The 17,106-nt window shown below is 45.0% G+C and overlaps 1 protein-coding gene across 1 annotated transcript in view; it reads left to right on the top strand.

The window, feature by feature from the left end:
- Nucleotides 1-17,106, top strand: part of FER1L6 (fer-1 like family member 6) — a 128,987-nt gene that overhangs the window by 39,778 nt on the left and 72,103 nt on the right. Inside the window, exons 15-19 of the mRNA XM_068983416.1 lie at nucleotides 292-382; nucleotides 3,362-3,481; nucleotides 5,071-5,223; nucleotides 12,232-12,409; nucleotides 15,979-16,103. Coding sequence (XP_068839517.1) covers nucleotides 292-382; nucleotides 3,362-3,481; nucleotides 5,071-5,223; nucleotides 12,232-12,409; nucleotides 15,979-16,103 — 667 coding nt within the window. The remainder of the gene's footprint in view (nucleotides 1-291; nucleotides 383-3,361; nucleotides 3,482-5,070; nucleotides 5,224-12,231; nucleotides 12,410-15,978; nucleotides 16,104-17,106) is intronic.

Below are 17,106 nucleotides of genomic sequence, written 5' to 3'. Positions count from 1 at the left end.
GGCTAAGACTCCAAACTCCCAATGTAGGGCACCCAGGTTTGATCCCTGGTTAGGGAACTAGATCCCATATGCCACAACTAAGACGCAGCACAGCCAAATAAATAACTAACTCTTTTAAATAAAGAAAAGAAACGTTAGTGCATCATTGCTTAATCCTAGTAAAAAAAACCTTGGCTCCGTGGCTTCATCAACTTTGCCATTGCATTGTAGAAAATATACTGGCAAATCTCTGGAATTATAGAAATGAATTTTCACTAAGTAGGTTTGAAAATTGTTTTTCTTCTCTTCTAGCGCCTTTATCTCTGAAGCAGAAATGAAGCCCAAGATGTTGAACCAAACCAATTTAGATAAGAAACGACTTACGCTCTGTTGGCAGGAGCTGGTATGTGAAAATCTATTTATACTTGGGAAGCACTGAAACATGTGCTTTAAAAATAAGCCTCGTAGATGAAGCATAGGTCATAGACCACATGAGGATAAGGTTCTAAGGGTTAAATGTTTGTGTGATACAGAGGAATGAGTGGAAAGGGAATAAACAGATGAGTACGCTGGAGAAGAGCTAGCATGTATTGGTTGTTTATAAGAATGAGCTAGAAGCCCACCAGCGCTACATTCTGTTCTGATGTAGGGCTTGTTCATTTTTTGGCATTTGTGTCTTGTCAGAGGCTGGGGACTCTTGCACCTAACCTTCTGCCTCCTGAGCTGAGAGACAAAAAGAAATAACTAGGCTTCCTCTCCTCGATGTCCTCCCTTTACGAACTGTATGAAAAGCTGTGAGCCCTGCAGGGTCGGGCAGTGGCTGGTCCCTCTCTGCATCCTGTGAACCCTGCCCAGTGCTGGGTGCCTGGGAGTCGCTCAGTCCCTGTTGAATGAGTGACAACTGGGAATTGCTAGGCCAAATCAGACCCTGATTATTTCTCCTTGAAACTTCAGTTCCAGCCGTGGCACCAGGGGGCATCTTGTATGAAGTCATGATGATTCTGCAAAATGAAATTCCTCAGTGTCGGGGAGCTCAGTTTGGTGTTTTGTGATGACCTAGAGGGGTGGGATGGGGTGGGAGGGAGGTTCAAGAGGGAAGAGATAAATGTATACATACGGGTGATTATACTGTTGTATAGCAGAAACTAATACAACATTGCAAAGCAGTTATCCTCCAGTTTACAAAAAAACCCGACTCTGTTTGGCCAGGGACATTTTAAAGATGTGAATGAGCCCTGGAGAGATGAACCGCTTTTTTTTTTTTTTAAGTCATAGCTAGTTAAGTATACTCCAGAGACTAAAGCCTGAGTCTCTGAACACTTGACTCATCTTTCTTTCCAGAATAATAAATGGTTTGTGTTCTTGCCTACTCCCAGGGAGACCAGATTCCCACCATATATAAAATCTTCCTACCCATTTCTTCCTCAGCACCTGTGACTGCCCCTCCCTGCTTCTGAAATATCCATCCCCTGTGTATCACCCGCCGAGCTCTCTTTTTCTGTGTCCGGCAGTCCTTGTCCGGAACAAGCCCATCATGGGAGCACTTTGTAGTGGCTCGGCTCTTTCCCCATGTCCAGGCCTGTGTTTCCAGCCTCTGAGCGGACACAGCAACTGCTGCCTCTTTGCCCCTCTGACCCAGCATACCCCACTCAGCCCATTATCTTCCCACCTAAGCTTGTTCCCCATCCTGCATTGGCTGGGAGCAACCAGCCTCCCCTGTTGCTCCAGTCAGAAGCCTAAGAATCAACTTGGAACCCTATACCTCACCCTAAATGGTCAGTTTGACCCCAGGCCAGGGACTCGGCCTGGCCTTTAAAGACTCTGGCCCTTACTCTATTCTTTATCCCCTGAGTCACTACCTAACCCGAGTGCCTTAGCATCTCTGGCCTGGACAGTTGCAGTCATCTTCCTCCAGTCCACCTTCCAGAATGGTCTCCAAAACACAAACCTGCTTAGATCGCTCTTCATGAAAATATCACTGCTGCTGCTGCTGCTGCTGCTGCTAAGTCGCTTCAGTTGTGTCCGACTCTGTGCGACCCCATAGACGGCAGCCCACCAGGCTCCGCCATCCCTGGGATTCTCCAGGCAAGAACACTGGAGTGGGTTGCCATTCCCTTCTCCAGAAAACACCACTGGGGTCTCTCAATTGCTCCAATACTTTGGCCACCTAATGTGAAGAGCCAACTCACTGGAAAAGACCCTGATGCTGGGAAAGACTGAGGGCCAAAGGAGAAGGGAGCAGCAGAGGATGAGATGGTTAGATAGCATCACCATGTTGATGAACATGAATTTGAGCAAACTCTGTGAGATAGTGGAGGACAGAGGAGCCTGGGGTGGGTTACGGTGCATGAGGTCACAAAGAGTCAGACATGACTCAGGGACTGAACAACAAAAACAATGCAGTTGTTCAAAAGATAAAGGCCAGATTCCTTTGTGCATGACATACAGAGCTGCTCAGCATCTGGGCCCAGCCTAGTCTCCCAATCTTAACTCCCATTTCTTCCTTCCTATTATCTGAGCAGCAATGATTTTGAACCCTTACTGACTATGTATCTTAATATGTAGTTGTTCCTGCCATCTGGACTGTCCTTTTTCTTATCATCTGATGAATTCAATGTATTTTTAACGATTCAGCTAAAATATCATATTTAGCATTATTCATGAAACCTGGCTTTGGCCCCTCTAGTCTCTTGGTGTTTCACACGGTTTAGTTATTTTCAAGTACTGCTTTCACCTCACCGACTGTCAAAGCCTCAGGGAAGGGAAACTTGTGTCCTTCCCCTCCCTGAGGCCTTGGCTCCTGGGAGTGCCTGGTCCACAGCAGGCATTCAGTTCCTCTAATCAGGGGCTTCCTAGGTGCCAGGCCCTGGGTGCAGGGAACACGAGGCTGTAGGTACTTGGTGCTTGTCCCCAATTTATTGACTCGTCTGTTCACTCCACAAACATTTATTTAACACCCGCCATGAGCCAGGAACCCCATCAGACACTGACTTCTCTTGGCCTCAGCTTCTCATCTGTCAAATGAAGGTGAAATAATATTCCCTCTTTCCATATTCCTGAAGTGAAAGTGGCTCAGTCAGGTCTGACTCTGCAACCCCATGGACTGTAGCCCGCCAGAGTCTGTCCACAGGGTCCAGGCAAGAATACTGGAGTGGGTTGCCATGCCCTCCTCCAGGGGATCTTCCTAACCCAGGGATCAAACCAGATCTCTTGCATTGTAGGCAGATTCTTTACTGTCTGAGCCACCTCCTTCTGTTAATGGGCAGCGTGCAGACTCTGAAACTGCCCTCATGACGGCTCATTGTGGAGCTTACAAGCACTTTGACTGTGCTTCTTAACCAGATTTCTAGAAAGATCTACACCGACTCTTGTTTTGTTTTAGGAGGCGATAGCCAAGGAAGCCAAGGGGCTCACTCAGCAGCAGAAGAAAAAGTTATCTCTTGAAGAAATGATCCAGACAGCCCAAAACTTTGTGGAAAAAATCCGCTTTCTTGTGGATGAGGTAATCAACTCTACAGCCAAAGCTCATTTGAAAGATTAACCTGAATATGCCCTCCTGGGGGTTTGAATGTTTGCTAAGGATGAAAGATGGAGCTGTGTTTTCTCTCAAGTTCTGCTGAGCAGAGGAGGCAGTATTCATTTGAAGGGTGAGAAGGGAGGTTTTTAAATTAAGTCAAACATATATGACTTTATGGATTTTTTTTTTTTAACGAAGCCTGAGTAGTCAGCAGAAATAAAAAGCACATTCCTAAAACAAAAACAAACAGAAAAAACCACACTTCTTAGCAGGCTCAAGAAAAGTCAAAATAAGCACAAGAACTTTGATAGATTTTTAACTAAGAAACTGAGATTGAAGCTCATGTTCAGTAAAAGTTAAAACAAATTTTCTCATTTTAAAGTTAGTTGTAAGCCATTGTTAATCGTCTATACCCCAATACCAAAAGAAGTTTAAGCTTAAAAAAAGAAAAATAAATAAAAAGAAGAGCAGGAAAAGGGGGGAAAAAATTAGTTGTAAGTAATATCTTCTGGCGACAACCAGAATGAGCTTTACAAAGTCCTCATATTTGCTTCTGTTATAAAAACCAGGTTTCCTGTGGGAAGGTTTCGGGGAGAGGTACAGATTTACGGCTTCTGTTGTTCTTGAAAGTTGTTTTTCTTGTTGCAAATCACCCATTCCCTGGAAGCATAAAAAACCCTGAGACAGTTACTTTGGAATGCAGGAATTTTAATAAGCACCCAAAACGTTTGAAACAGGGCTGTGGCTAACCAACCCTGTGGCTGGAAACCCTTCCCATGAGTGTCCTTGTTTCCATGTCAAGAGAGGAAGGGTACCAGTTACACTCGAGGGTTATGGGGTTAGAAACAGCATCTGCTTACAGTCCAAGGATGTCAAAAGCTAGTTTATGACAATACACCTCCCTTTAGTTTTGGAAGCTATGTTGGCTCAGAAATGTGCGTTTCAAACACTCACTATGTAATGGGTCTCTTGGCAGGGAATTCTGCAATTCTTATCTTGATTAGCTCAACTTTAAAGTCTAATTTTCCACGCAATTTAATGCAGTTTCTCCTGAACAAACACCTAAAATGGAGTGAAAATACTTAACAATCATATTTTAGGTATAAAGTCCCTTGTAAAATTGTTTTTCCTTCCTGAAGATGGAAAGACATCCAAGGACATTCACGGATTTTTGTTTTTTCATCTGAATGTTCTGGAAATGTTACCAGGCTCCTAGGAGGTCCACTGCTTGAAACTAACTTGTCCTTACAAGAGTGCAAAGAAAAAATTCCATGGGAAAGTGTAGAAAGTGTTTGTTCTACAGATGGAGAAAAGTAGGAGAGCAAAGATGCCAGGTCACGGGTCTGACTTGTGTATCGTCAAAGTGTGATGAGCAGTTTGGTGTATGGGATTTCCATGACCTAAGACTTTCTCAAAGAAGCCGTACTTAACTTGCTTGGTTGCACAGGTGTTTCAGTACCCAGACGGTTTAAGTCACAGAGCCTTTGCAGAAGGGGGTTGTTTTGGTATAGGAGAACCCTGGAAATGCCCGTGTAAATACCCACCTATCACAACCACCCGTTCTGCCCTGACAGCCACAGCACACCATCCCTGACGTCTTCATCTGGATGCTGAGCAACAACAAGAGGGTGGCGTATGCCCGCATCGCCGCCAAGGACCTGCTCTATTCCCCCATCAGGGACCAGATGGGGCAACACTGCGGGAAGATCAAAACTCATTTCCTCAAAGTAAGTCTGTACTATTTTTGACTCAAAGACAGGAAATCTCTGTTTTTCCTGGGTTACACAGAATTCCTAGTATGTGTCCAGATTTATGACTCAACACTAAGACTTTCAAAAATCTGAGGGCAACTAGAACATCTTGCCCCTTCTTGATTCAAGTTATGTTTAAGTAGATCATCCTAATATTTTCCATTTTTCCTTTTTTTTCTTTAATCTAGTGGACGTACTCTAAGGTTATTTTAAATGTTACTTCTTTGATTACTGGGAAGGATGAACATTTTTCTATTAGTTTCCTCTCTACCTTTTCTCTTGGGTAATGTATCCATGGCATCATCTCACAAGTTCATCTATATCTTTAAACTAGATTGCAAAGAAAATTACAAGAGGAGAGGCTGATATTCCACAGAACTAGTTCAGGATTCCTGATGACTTTACATTGTAGATATATGATAGTCTTTTCATCTTGGGTCCCTGCACCCTTTGTGGGTTATAGGCACAATCTCTGGATAGAATCTACTGTCTTTAAATCAAGATTTAAGCCTTTTCTGGAGACCTTGGGTATTTTAGTTCTACTACAAAGAAATTTCTATCCCAGAAGTGGCCTTGGGCAAACATGGAGAAGGAGTGGTCTCAAAGGCTTGTGTGCATGCGTCCCAAGTCGCTTTAGTTGTGTTCAACTCTCTGCAACCCCATGGACGTAGCCCTCCAGGCTCTTCTGTCCATGGGATTTTCTAGGCAAGAATACCAGAGTGGGTTGTCATCTGCTTCTCCAGGGGATCTTCCCAACCCAGGGATCAAACCCGCATTTCTTGCATCTCTTGCCTTGGCAGGCGGGTTCTTTACCACTGAGCCACCTGGGAAGCCCTGATCCCAGATTAGGGGAATATTCATCTAGGGGGAACAAAACGACATCATCTGAAGACATGGCTAGGGAATAGCAAATCTGGAAAGGCAGTCAGAGTTCCGTTGTTCCTGTTCCAGGATTTTTCTTTCTCCCTAATTTAATATTCACAACGCTATTAAAAATGCTGGAACAGAATTTGCAGAGCTCAGCCCCATCCACCACCCAGAGTTGTGTTCTGAAGCAGAGTTCTCCAGCTTCAGTCTCAGAAAAGGACACTCATTACCCAAAGCAAGCTCTTCCTATGAGAGGAGCTGGATGCACTTGCCAGAGGGGGGCGCCCAATCTTCTTTTTCTTTTCTCCCTGGGACACGTGTCAATGCTGAGTCCACCCCTTCTCAGTCTCGTTTCCACCCCTATCCTGGCTTCTGCTCCACAGCCTGATTCCCATCTCTTCTTTTCAGGCCTCTAGCTTTCCATTTAGCTTTTCCTTTATTGTTGTTCAGCCTCTCAGTTGTGTTGGACTCTTTGTGACCCCATGGACTGCAGCATGCCAGGATTCCCTGTCCTTCACCATCTCCTGGAGTTTGCTCGAATTCATGTCCATTGAGCTGGTGATGCTTTTCCCAGGATGCAGCAGAAAGTGGTGGCTGCCGACACCCTTCTGGGTCCTGCCACAGAGTGAAGTCTCTACAAAGCAAACATTTTTTCTCTTAACTAATACTGATGGGCTAACTTCAACACAGTTTGGATGAATGACCATCTTTCTTCCCTTTTTCTGACTGGCCATGATTACCCTTCTTTGTAAGCCAGTTGGCATTTCACCAGAGATTGGGGAAGGGGGAGCAGGGAAGACACAGCCAAGGCTGGAAATGCACATGAGATTAAACGTGGGGTGTTGCTTCTATGAGTACCTCAGAAGGTGCTCAATGATGTTGCGTGAGTTACCACTTGGATTCATAAGTGAGAGACTGCATTGTCTTGCAAGCAAGTTCAATGTGTGTATTTTTTAAAATTTAGTTAATTAGTTTTTGGCTTCGCTGGGTCATTGTTGTGCTAAGTTGTGTCTGACTCTTTGCGACTCCATGGACTGTAGCCTGCCAGGCTCCTTTGTCCTTGGGGTTATATAAGCAAGAATCCTGGAAGTGAAGTGAAGTGAAGTCGCTCAGTCGTGTCCAACTCTTTGCGATCCCATGGACTGTAGTCTACCAGGCTCCTCCGTCCATGGGATTTTTCCAGGCAAGAGAACTGGAGTGGGTTGCCATTTCCTTCTCCAGGGGATCTTCCTGACCCAGGGACCAAACCCAGGTCTCCTGCATTGCAGGCAGATGCTTTACCCTCTGAGCCACCAGGGAATACTGGAGTGGGTTGCTATTTCTTTCTCCAGGGGATCTTCCCAACCCAGGAATCAGACCCAGGTCTCCCACACTGCAGGTGAATTCTTGACCGTCTGAGCCACCAGAGAAGTCTTTGTTGCCGCATGAGCTTTTCTCTAGTTGCAGAGAATGGGGCTTCTCTCTAGTTCTGGTGCGTCACCTTCTCATCATGGTGGCTTCTCTTGGTGCAGGGCATGGGCTCTACGGCACTACCAATGGCCTTCTGTAGTTCTGGTAGTTGTGGCTCTTGGGCTCCAGAGCACTGGCTCAGTAGTTGTGGAGTGCAGGCACAGTTGCTCCGTGACACGTGGGATCTTCCTAGACCAGGGACTAACCCCATGTCTCCTGGATTGGCAGGTGGATTCTTTACCACTGAGCCACCAGGGAATTTTTAAAAAGATGTGTAACCTAGAAAGTTTAGGCACGTGGCCATGGTCCTTGTATAACAGCACAAGATATTAGCTGAGTATTAGGTCCTAACCATGATTCACACATACAGGTTGTTTTCAGAGCAGCGGAGGTGCAGGATGTTCTGTGTTTTTGTTTTAAGCAAGGGATATCAGTCTGGCTTGGGGCAATGCAATATAGTAAATGAAGAGTCTTGCTACTCTTTGAAATAGTGGTCCATAGGTCAGCAGGATCAGCACTAATAGGGAGAAATGCAGGATCTTAAATGTTACCCCACACCTTCGGAGTCAGAATTTGCATTCTACCAGATCTCCAGGCAGCTCACACGCATGGATACACATATCAGTATGTGAGGAGGCCTAAGAGGCTGGGCTCTGGAGCCAGGTGGAGCAGGGTTAAGTCTTGGTTCTATTCCTGCTTTGCTCTGTGATGTTGGACAATTGTCTTAACCTCTCGGAACCTCCACTTCCTCATCTTTAAAATACACAGCATGAAAGAATTTGTTTTATAGTCATCATGAAGATAAATGATAGCCTATGGCGTGTTAATAGTATGCAAGTAATAGGACCTTCCGGACTGCAAGGAGATCCAACCAGTCCATCCTAAAGGAGATCAGTCCTGGGTGTTCATTGGAAGGACTGATGATGAAGCTGAAACTCCAATACTTTGGCCACCTCATGTGAAGAGTTGACTCTTTGGAAAAGACCCTGATGCTGGGAGGGATTGGGGGCAGGAGGAGAAGAGGACGACAGAGGATGAGATGGCTGGATGGTATCACCAACTCAATGGACCTGAGTTTGGGTAATCTCCAGGAGTTGGTAATGGACAGGGAGGTCTGGCGTGCTGCGATTCATGGGGTCGCAAAGAGTCGGACACAACTGAGTGACTGAACTGAGCTGAACTGAATAGGACCTTCTGTGTGTAGGAACATTCAACCAGGGCCTGGGTCAATGTAAGTGCTCAGCACATGTAAAATATTATCATTAGACCAAGAAACAGAAAATTCAACAAATATTTACCAAGTGCTTCCTGAATACAAAGTACTCTTTTAGGCATCGAGGACATCACTGTGATATGACAAAAATCCTGCTGTTGTGAATTGAAGGCCTGTGATGGATCCAAATGGCAGATTTTTTTGTTGCTTTTATGACAACAAAATAACCATAGGCTCTCAATAGCTATTTGTTGAATTGAACAAGTGCTTACCACATTTTAACTATTACCATTATTACTGTGGGCTTCACTGGTGGCTCAGTGGTAAAGAATCCACTTGCTCTGTAGGAGATGCATGTTTGATCCCTGGGTCAGGAAGATCCCCTGGAGAAGGAAATGACAACCCACTCCAGTATTCTTTCCTGGGAAATCCCATGGATAGAGGAGCCTGGTGGGCTACCGACCATGGGGTCACAAAGAGTCAAACAACAATAACACTTATTATTGTAGAAGTGATGAATGGAGAGTTATTTGTCTTATAATTTTAGAAATTCTGAGTTGCAATTATGGTTCTCTTTACTAACAGCAAAATGACCTCATTTGTCTTTTTAAAGCTGAACAAACAATGACGTCCTACTCCCTAAAGAATAAACTCCTCCATATACTCAGCAGGATTCTACAGCCTCGTCTGTGTCATTCTCTGTTTCAGCTCTTTCTTTGCTGAAAGCTTTCAGCAGATCCATCCCTGGCACAGAGCAAGCATTCAGTAAATGTCAGCCCTTAGCACCACTCTTAGTTACTGCTCTTGTAGCTTTGTTCAGGCACTTTCCTCTTCCTGGGACGCCTTCTCCATGATCCAACCCCAAAGTACTTATTAAAACCCACTGGAATATGTGAGTCTTTTTTTTTCTTCCAGTTTTATTGAGCTATAATTGACATAGAGCACTATACAAGTTTAAGTCATACAGCATAATGATTTGACTTACATATATCTTGAAACGATTATCATAGTAAATTTAGTGAACATCCATCACCTCATACAGATACAGAATTAAAGAAAAAAAAATTCTGTGATGAGAATTCTTATGATTCTTAACTTTTTCATGTGTAACACATCAGTGTTCATTGTATTCATCATGTTGTATATTACATCCCTAGTATTTATTTATCTTTAACTGGAAGTTTCTACCCTTTCACCTTCATCCAATCCCCCTCGCATACCCCCTGCCTCTGGTAACCATAAATCTGGTCTCTCTCTTTTTTTTATTATGTACATATGTATTTATTTGACTGTGCAGGGTCTTCGTTGCTTTGCACAGGCTTCTCAATGAAGTGGTTTCTCGTGTTGTGGAGCACAGGCTCTAGGCATGTGGGCTTCAGGAGTTACAGGATGCAGTTAGTTGTGGCTCACTAACCAGTAGTTGTGGCTCACTAACCAGTAGTTGTGGCTCACTAACCAGTAGTTGTGGCTCATGCACTGAGGCATGTGAAATCTTCCCAGCCCAGGGATCAAAACTGTGTCCCCTGCATTGGCAGGGAGATTCTTATCCACTGTGCCACCAGGGAAGTCCTAATCTCTTTTTCTCTGTTTGTTTTTAAAGTATAATTGACCTACAATACTATGCTAGCCTCTGTTATACAATGTAATGATTTGATGTTTCTGTACATTTCAAAATGGTCACTATGCTAAGTCTAGTTATGATAATGTCACCTTACAAAGATATGGAATATGAGAGTCTTGAAGAAAGGGTGGAAATGCCTGCTGCTTCTTCTCTGGTCCAATGGCATCTTCTCTCTTACACCTGACTTTATATATGAGTAGGTGAATGCAGGTCAGCCTCCTTGTCTAGATGTGAGCTCTTGGAAGACAGACCCAGGACTGTCTCTCGGTCCTTGAGATGCCCTTCTGGCCCTGCTCCCTCTGCAAGGTCTGGTGACACCTGGTGGCAGTTGCTGAGTTGGGTTGCTTAGAATCTTCCTGGGGAACTCACAGAGAAAGATAGGAAGGCAGGCGAACAACCAGATGCAATTTGGGTTCCCGGGCTTTCCACAAGTGCCTGGGAAATTGTCAGAGCAAGTGGTAGCCTCTCCTGGTGGGATTTTGTGACTCTCAAAGGAAAAGAAGTGGTGCAGAAGAAAGGGGAATTGTGTATTGATGGGAACGCCTGAGAAACAGAAGAGGCACTTAGAAGAGTCAACAGTCTGGAGAGGTGGCCACTTTCAGAATGCAGGCCTGGCTGGAAGTACTGAAGACAGCCGAGTCTGGGGCCTGGGACTCCCTAGATGGGATGCTGGTGATGGTTTAGTCACTCAGTCCTGTCTAACTCTTTGCCACCTCATGGACTGTAGCCCTCCAGGCTCCTCTGTCCATGGGATTCTATAGGCAGGAATGCTACAGGGGGGTTGCCATTTCTTTCTCCAGGGGGTTCCCGACCCAAGGGATCCCCTAATCCCGGTGGGGGAGAAATAAAGGAGCCACTCTGCATTGAGCTGTGTCCTTCACGTGTTGAGCACGCATGCACCCATCCACAACATGTATATTGTGTATACACACCACTCAAACTAGTACACACATAAACATACAAGTTCAAATCTGAGTACATTCAAAGAGGGAAAACAGGGTAGTGAGGGAATTTGAAACCACACTGTGTGAAGAAGGGGTGAAGGAAGGAGAGGTGACCAGCCAGGTAGAAAGGGTGTGATAAGGCAGGCAGTTTCCTTCAAGCTCACAGGGGCCTGACCTATGGAAGGAGCGTCTGAGTTTTTCTGAGTGAAGCAAAGAGGCAGAGGCTATGGCTGAAACTGGGCTGTTGGAAGCTCTGGGAAGGGAGATTTCAGCTCAGTGTGGGGAGAGGCTGTCTGTGTGGGTTCACGGTCCAGAGCCCAGATCTGATTTCATCTCCCCTGATTTGAGTCCTGGCTCTGTCCCTGAAAAGCTGAGTGATCTCAGCCACTAGAAATGGCTTACCTGAGTAACCCAAAAGATTCAGATCAGCTAGTCAGTTAATTGGATCCAGGACACTTTCTTCATGAACGATGCATAAGCCAATGATGGATACAAAAAGCTTTGCTAAGCCTATTGATGTTTGGTGTGTAAGACATTGAAGATTTTCAGTAAAATGAATACTCTTTCAGTTAAAAAAAAAAAAAAGAGCTGTGTTATATTAGGAACTTATTATAGTTAGTCTTTCTGAGCCCGAGTTTTCTTCTCTCTAAAACAGAGGCAATAACCACACTTACCTGTTAGGTGTAAATGATTCAGGGCTTGGAAGTGCTTCATGCAAGGCCTGTTTAAGCTTCAGGGCCCATTAAACCTGGGTCCTTCTCTAAAATTGCGTGTGGTGCCAACTAGGGTCATTGGTCTCATTTTAATACAAGCTCCAGGGAAGGAGCTCAAAGAGTGAGGCCTATTTGGTTCCTACTAATGAGGCAATCTTCCTTGTAACCTTTTCCCAGCTTCCTGGAAAACGGCCGGCTGGTTGGTCAGTACAAGCAAAAATTGACGTGTACCTGTGGCTGGGCTCCACCAAACACTCTAGCGCCATTTTGAACAACTTGCCAGCAGGCTATGAAGCAGAAATGTCCTCCAAAGCGGCTGGCACCCATCAGCCACCAGCCAATCTGCTCTACAAAGGTATGATGCCCACTGGGCCAAGAGGGTCATGAGCTGTCTCTGGTGGGCTTCTAAGAAAGCAGTAAGGAGAGGTGAAATGTGTGAGTTGCTTGCACAGAATCAACTTATTTGCCTCTCTTAATACAATATCTAAATTTTCTTTCTGACCTTCCGATGTCCATTTAAAAAGAATGAAGTCATTAAGCATATCTAGAGTACACATCTTTCTCATTGCATAGAGTGTAATGAGTTTCTTTGTAGGTGGACGATATAGATTGAGTTTGTATTTTAAGCAAAAGATGTCTTTTAAAGAAACGTCAGTAAATTCTTGTGTTCGTAGGATCTGCGGAATTTAAGCAGATTTTCTTTTACATGGCATTGGGATTTTGACCCAAAAAGAGCAGGCATTTACATTTTCCAGTAATGCCCCAATAGGAACTGATATCATTGGGGTCACTCGTGCTTCTTTGGTTCTTTGCTTGGCTACTTTTATAAATTCAGCATGGTCTATGTAATCCCTCTTCTATACAGATATTTTCAATGAGTGCCATCATGTTTACATTTTCACATAATTCTTTTCCATTTTTTTATTGTGGTGAAAGTCACATAATATAAAACACACTCTTTTTTATCATATTTAACTGTACAGTTCAGTGGCAAGGGCTTCCCAGGTGGCTCAGAAGTAAGGAATCTGCTGCCAGCATAGGAGACATAGGAGACAGGGGTTCAACCCCTGGGTTGGGAAGATCCCCTGGAGGAGGAAATAGCAACCCACTCCAGTATTCTTGCCTGGAAAATCCCATGGACAGAGGAGCATGGCAGGCTATAGTTCATGGGGTTGCAAAGAGTTGGACATGACTGAGTGAGTAACATTTTCACTTTACCCAGCTAGTAAACTATCTCCAAACTCTTCTTTCTTTCCATTGCTTCCCATCTTGTCGTTAGAGAGTTTTCATCTTTGGGTGAAAACATCCACATCAAGTTATCTCTTTATTTTTATAGACATTATCTCTAGAGACCCAAAGTACATATTTACTTTGTACATATATGACCCTGGACATATTGGCTGTCCCCCCTATTCACAATTCAGAAGAGAGGAGAGAGTCTCCCCAAAGCTTTCTGATCCTCTGAAGCATGTTCTTCTCACAGGGTGACCTAATAAACTCTCTCTGCTGTTCCTTGACATGATGGCTCTGGCCACCTTCCACACCTCCTGGAGAATTTGTTCTCTTCATTCATTTAATGCTTCAGAACATATCCAGTCAACCAATAATACCAATAATTAGTTTGCCCCTGCATATAGAAGGCACTTTCATGCATTGGAGATGGAAATGGCAACCCACTCCAGTATTCTTGCCTAGAGAATCCCAGGGATGGGGGAGCCTGGTGGGCTGCCATCTATGGGGTTGCACAGAATCAGACATGACTGAAACGACTTAGCAGCAGCCTCATGGAAGGCACGGTGGGAAAACTAATGAGGGCATGTCGAGCCGAGTGAGAGCTGATCCTTGCCCTCTGAGGGGGCCGTGAGACGTGTCTTTAATAACCACACGTGGAAAACGAGCCATAGCCCAGAGGTGGACCACGTATGAAAGCAAAGAGGAAGCCACTTTACTAGTGTAAGGAGCAGAGCTGGTAAGACTCAAGGTTTCAGGAAAACAAAAGTCCATGTCTAAGTCCATGTCGCCTCCTGGAGTTGTGCAGGGCCCTGTCTGTGTGGCTGCACTGGGGGCTCTGCTGACATTCTGGGGTTTAGGCACTTCGGGGGGAGCTGGCGGACGTTCTCAGGGGATGAGCCATTCTCAAATTCCCACCCAGCTGAGAGATGTGCCACCGATCACACGTGGGCTCTCTCTTGACATACCCCAGTCAGGAAATTCCTAAACCATCCGCTGAACATTTCTTTGTTTACTGTCCCTTTTAAGGAGCTCTGCTGTGTAAGAGAGTTAAAGGCAACAGATGAATATAAAAAACAAGAGAGGCCATGTGTCAAGGATCATTAAGTCCATGGACCAAGGAATATGATTAAGTCACCTCCTCCTTGGGGTTCCCCACCATCCCCTGGTCTGCCCGCCCCCTGCCCGCAGCCTTCTCTCTGCTGCCCAGCCCATCAAGCAGCTGTGCTCACTCCTGCCTTTCACCTCCCACGTCCTCTGCCCATATCTCCTGCAGGACACTCAGCCCCGGTTCCTGTCACGAATTGATGTACTTGGCTTATCATCTGCCTCCTCCCTGGAGCTCCCCAAGGGTGGGGGCTCTTTAAGCTGCTTCAGAACCCTCAGAGGCCAGAACTGCACCTGGTACACTGTAGGCACTCAAAATGCTATTGGCTGGCTGAATGGTGGATGGATGGCTCCAGACTTTATTGAGTTTATTTTGTAAAAGCTTTTTATTTTATACTGGACTATTGGGCTTCCCAGGTGGCACTAGTGGTAAAGAACTTGCCTGCCAGTGCAGGAGACGTAAGAGACATGAGTTCGGTCCTTGGGTCAGGAAGATCCTCTGGAGGAGGGCAAGGCAACCCACTCCAGTATTCTTACCTGGAGGATCCCATGGAGAGAGGAGCCTGGTAAGCTACAGTCTATAGGTTCACCAAGAGTCGGACACAACTAAGGCAACTTAGCATGCATTCACACATAGCCAATTAACCATGCTGTGATAGTTTCAGGTGGACAGCAAAGGGATTCAGCCACACATATGTATGTGTCCATTCTCCCCCAGATTCCCCTCTCTTATTGAGTTTATGGAAGCAAAGACAATTTGTGGAACCATCCCTTTCTTATACACACACACATATACACACCAGTAGAAACAGGAGAATTACTAAGAGATAAAATATGGTACTTTATTTTTTAGTTGAAGTATAGTTGATTTACAATATTATATCATTAGGTGTACAGAATAATGATTCAGTATTTTTGCTGAATTATATTCCATTATGTTATTAATGGGAATAACACGGAAATTAATGGAAATAAAATAATACGGCTATAATTCTTTGTGCTGCACAATATATCCTGTTGCTTATCTTATTTTACACCTAGTAGCTTGTATTGGTTCATCTCGTGGCCCTTATTTGTCCCTCCCTCTGCCCTTTTCCTCTTTGGTAACCACAAGTTTGTTTTCTATTAATATATCTGTGAATCTGTTTCCATTCTGCATATAGACTCAAAACACCATGATATTTCAGAAAGAGACTTGGACTTTGTAACCTGACAGAAATTAAATCTGGGCTCTGGCATTAGCTGTGCAATCTTGGAAATGTATCTTAGCCTCTTTGTGAGCCATTTTCCTCATGTAGAAAATGAAGATACTGATGTATATTTCACGAGTTGTTATGAAGATTAAACCCCAAAATGTGGTGAGAGCAGCAAGGAGAATGCCTGTCGCCAGAGTACCCCCGACCACGACCCCTTCCCCCACCTTCCCTGTGACCATTTCGGTCTCCGCGGCTGTCGGTGCTCGTGGTCTCCCTCATCTGTCTCTGGATGCACCCACAGACACACAGCACACACAGGCACCCACCCACTCACACTCACCGTTCCTAAGAAGCCCGCTAATACACACCCTTTCCCATTATTTGTCCACAGATCGTCACGTCTTTCAGCTGAGAGCTCACATGTACCAAGCCCGGGGCCTCATTGCAGCCGATAGCAACGGACTCTCAGACCCTTTTGCTAAGGTCACGTTCCTTTCCCACTGCCAGACCACAAAGGTAACCAGGGAAGCCCCCTGCTTTCTCCTTGCAGCCCACTGCTGAGCCACAGCAGGCCCCAGGAAAGAAAAGAGAAACAAACAAAACAGGGCACATGGCAAATACTTGTGTCTCTAGATGTGTAGGTATTTTAGACCCAAAAACATGGATGCCAGGAAGGACAGATATGGGGAGGGTCTACTGATCCAATATGATCTGTTGTCCTGAAGCCAAGAGGTCAAGTACCTGAAGCGAAGGCAGACTGGGGGAGGAAAGAGGGATGAGGACGGAAGGAAGCTGGCATCCTGAGCTGCTCCTGGAGTGATGGGCACAATGCCCATCACAGTGGGAAAACAAATGAACGAGAAAATAGCGCAATCGGCATGAGGCTTGTGCTTTAGTCTCTACTGAGGGGTCTCAGTGGGGAGGAAAGCTTTCCTGCTTGTGGTCAGGAAGCCCTAGACTTTGTATTTCCAGCTGGGGGTCTTGGCACACTTTTAACCCCTCTGCAATTCAGTGTCTCTAGAAAATACTGCTTCCTGATGGATGCGATGAGGATTCAAGGAGATGGATCTATACCTGTTTCCTCTGGTTTCTTCCTTTCCTGTGCACTGAGTCCTGACATGTGAAAAGAGGCCCTAATCAGCACATGTCCAACAGGCTGCTTTTCTCATGAGATCATGTTCTCTAAGGGTTTACTCTGTTCTCTGAGGATTCACTGTTTTGAGGGAGGGGAGCTCAGTAAAGGCTTTGCCTAACTCTGGGAGTTAAGACAGAATTAGGACACAGAGAGCCCTGAGCTTACGTTCTATTTTATCTGCTCTCCAGCTGCCTTTATTCACTAAACCTTCATTCATTCTCTTAAAATAGGACTGTTGAGAAGAATCAAAAAGTTAAGTGTACAAAGAGATTGATAAGTAGTGGCCATTCCATTGGCTTATATTAAGAGGGCTGACATTTCTCTCCAAATTGAGGCCGTAACCTGGGAGAATGTGTTTTGATTTACAACACAGATTGAGATCAT

The sequence above is a fragment of the Capricornis sumatraensis genome, chromosome 11 (genome assembly GCF_032405125.1).
Source record: "Capricornis sumatraensis isolate serow.1 chromosome 11, serow.2, whole genome shotgun sequence".
NCBI lineage: Eukaryota > Metazoa > Chordata > Mammalia > Artiodactyla > Bovidae > Capricornis > Capricornis sumatraensis.
The sequence above is the reverse complement of the archived record's forward strand: the minus strand, read 5'-3'. Positions and strand labels throughout refer to the sequence as shown.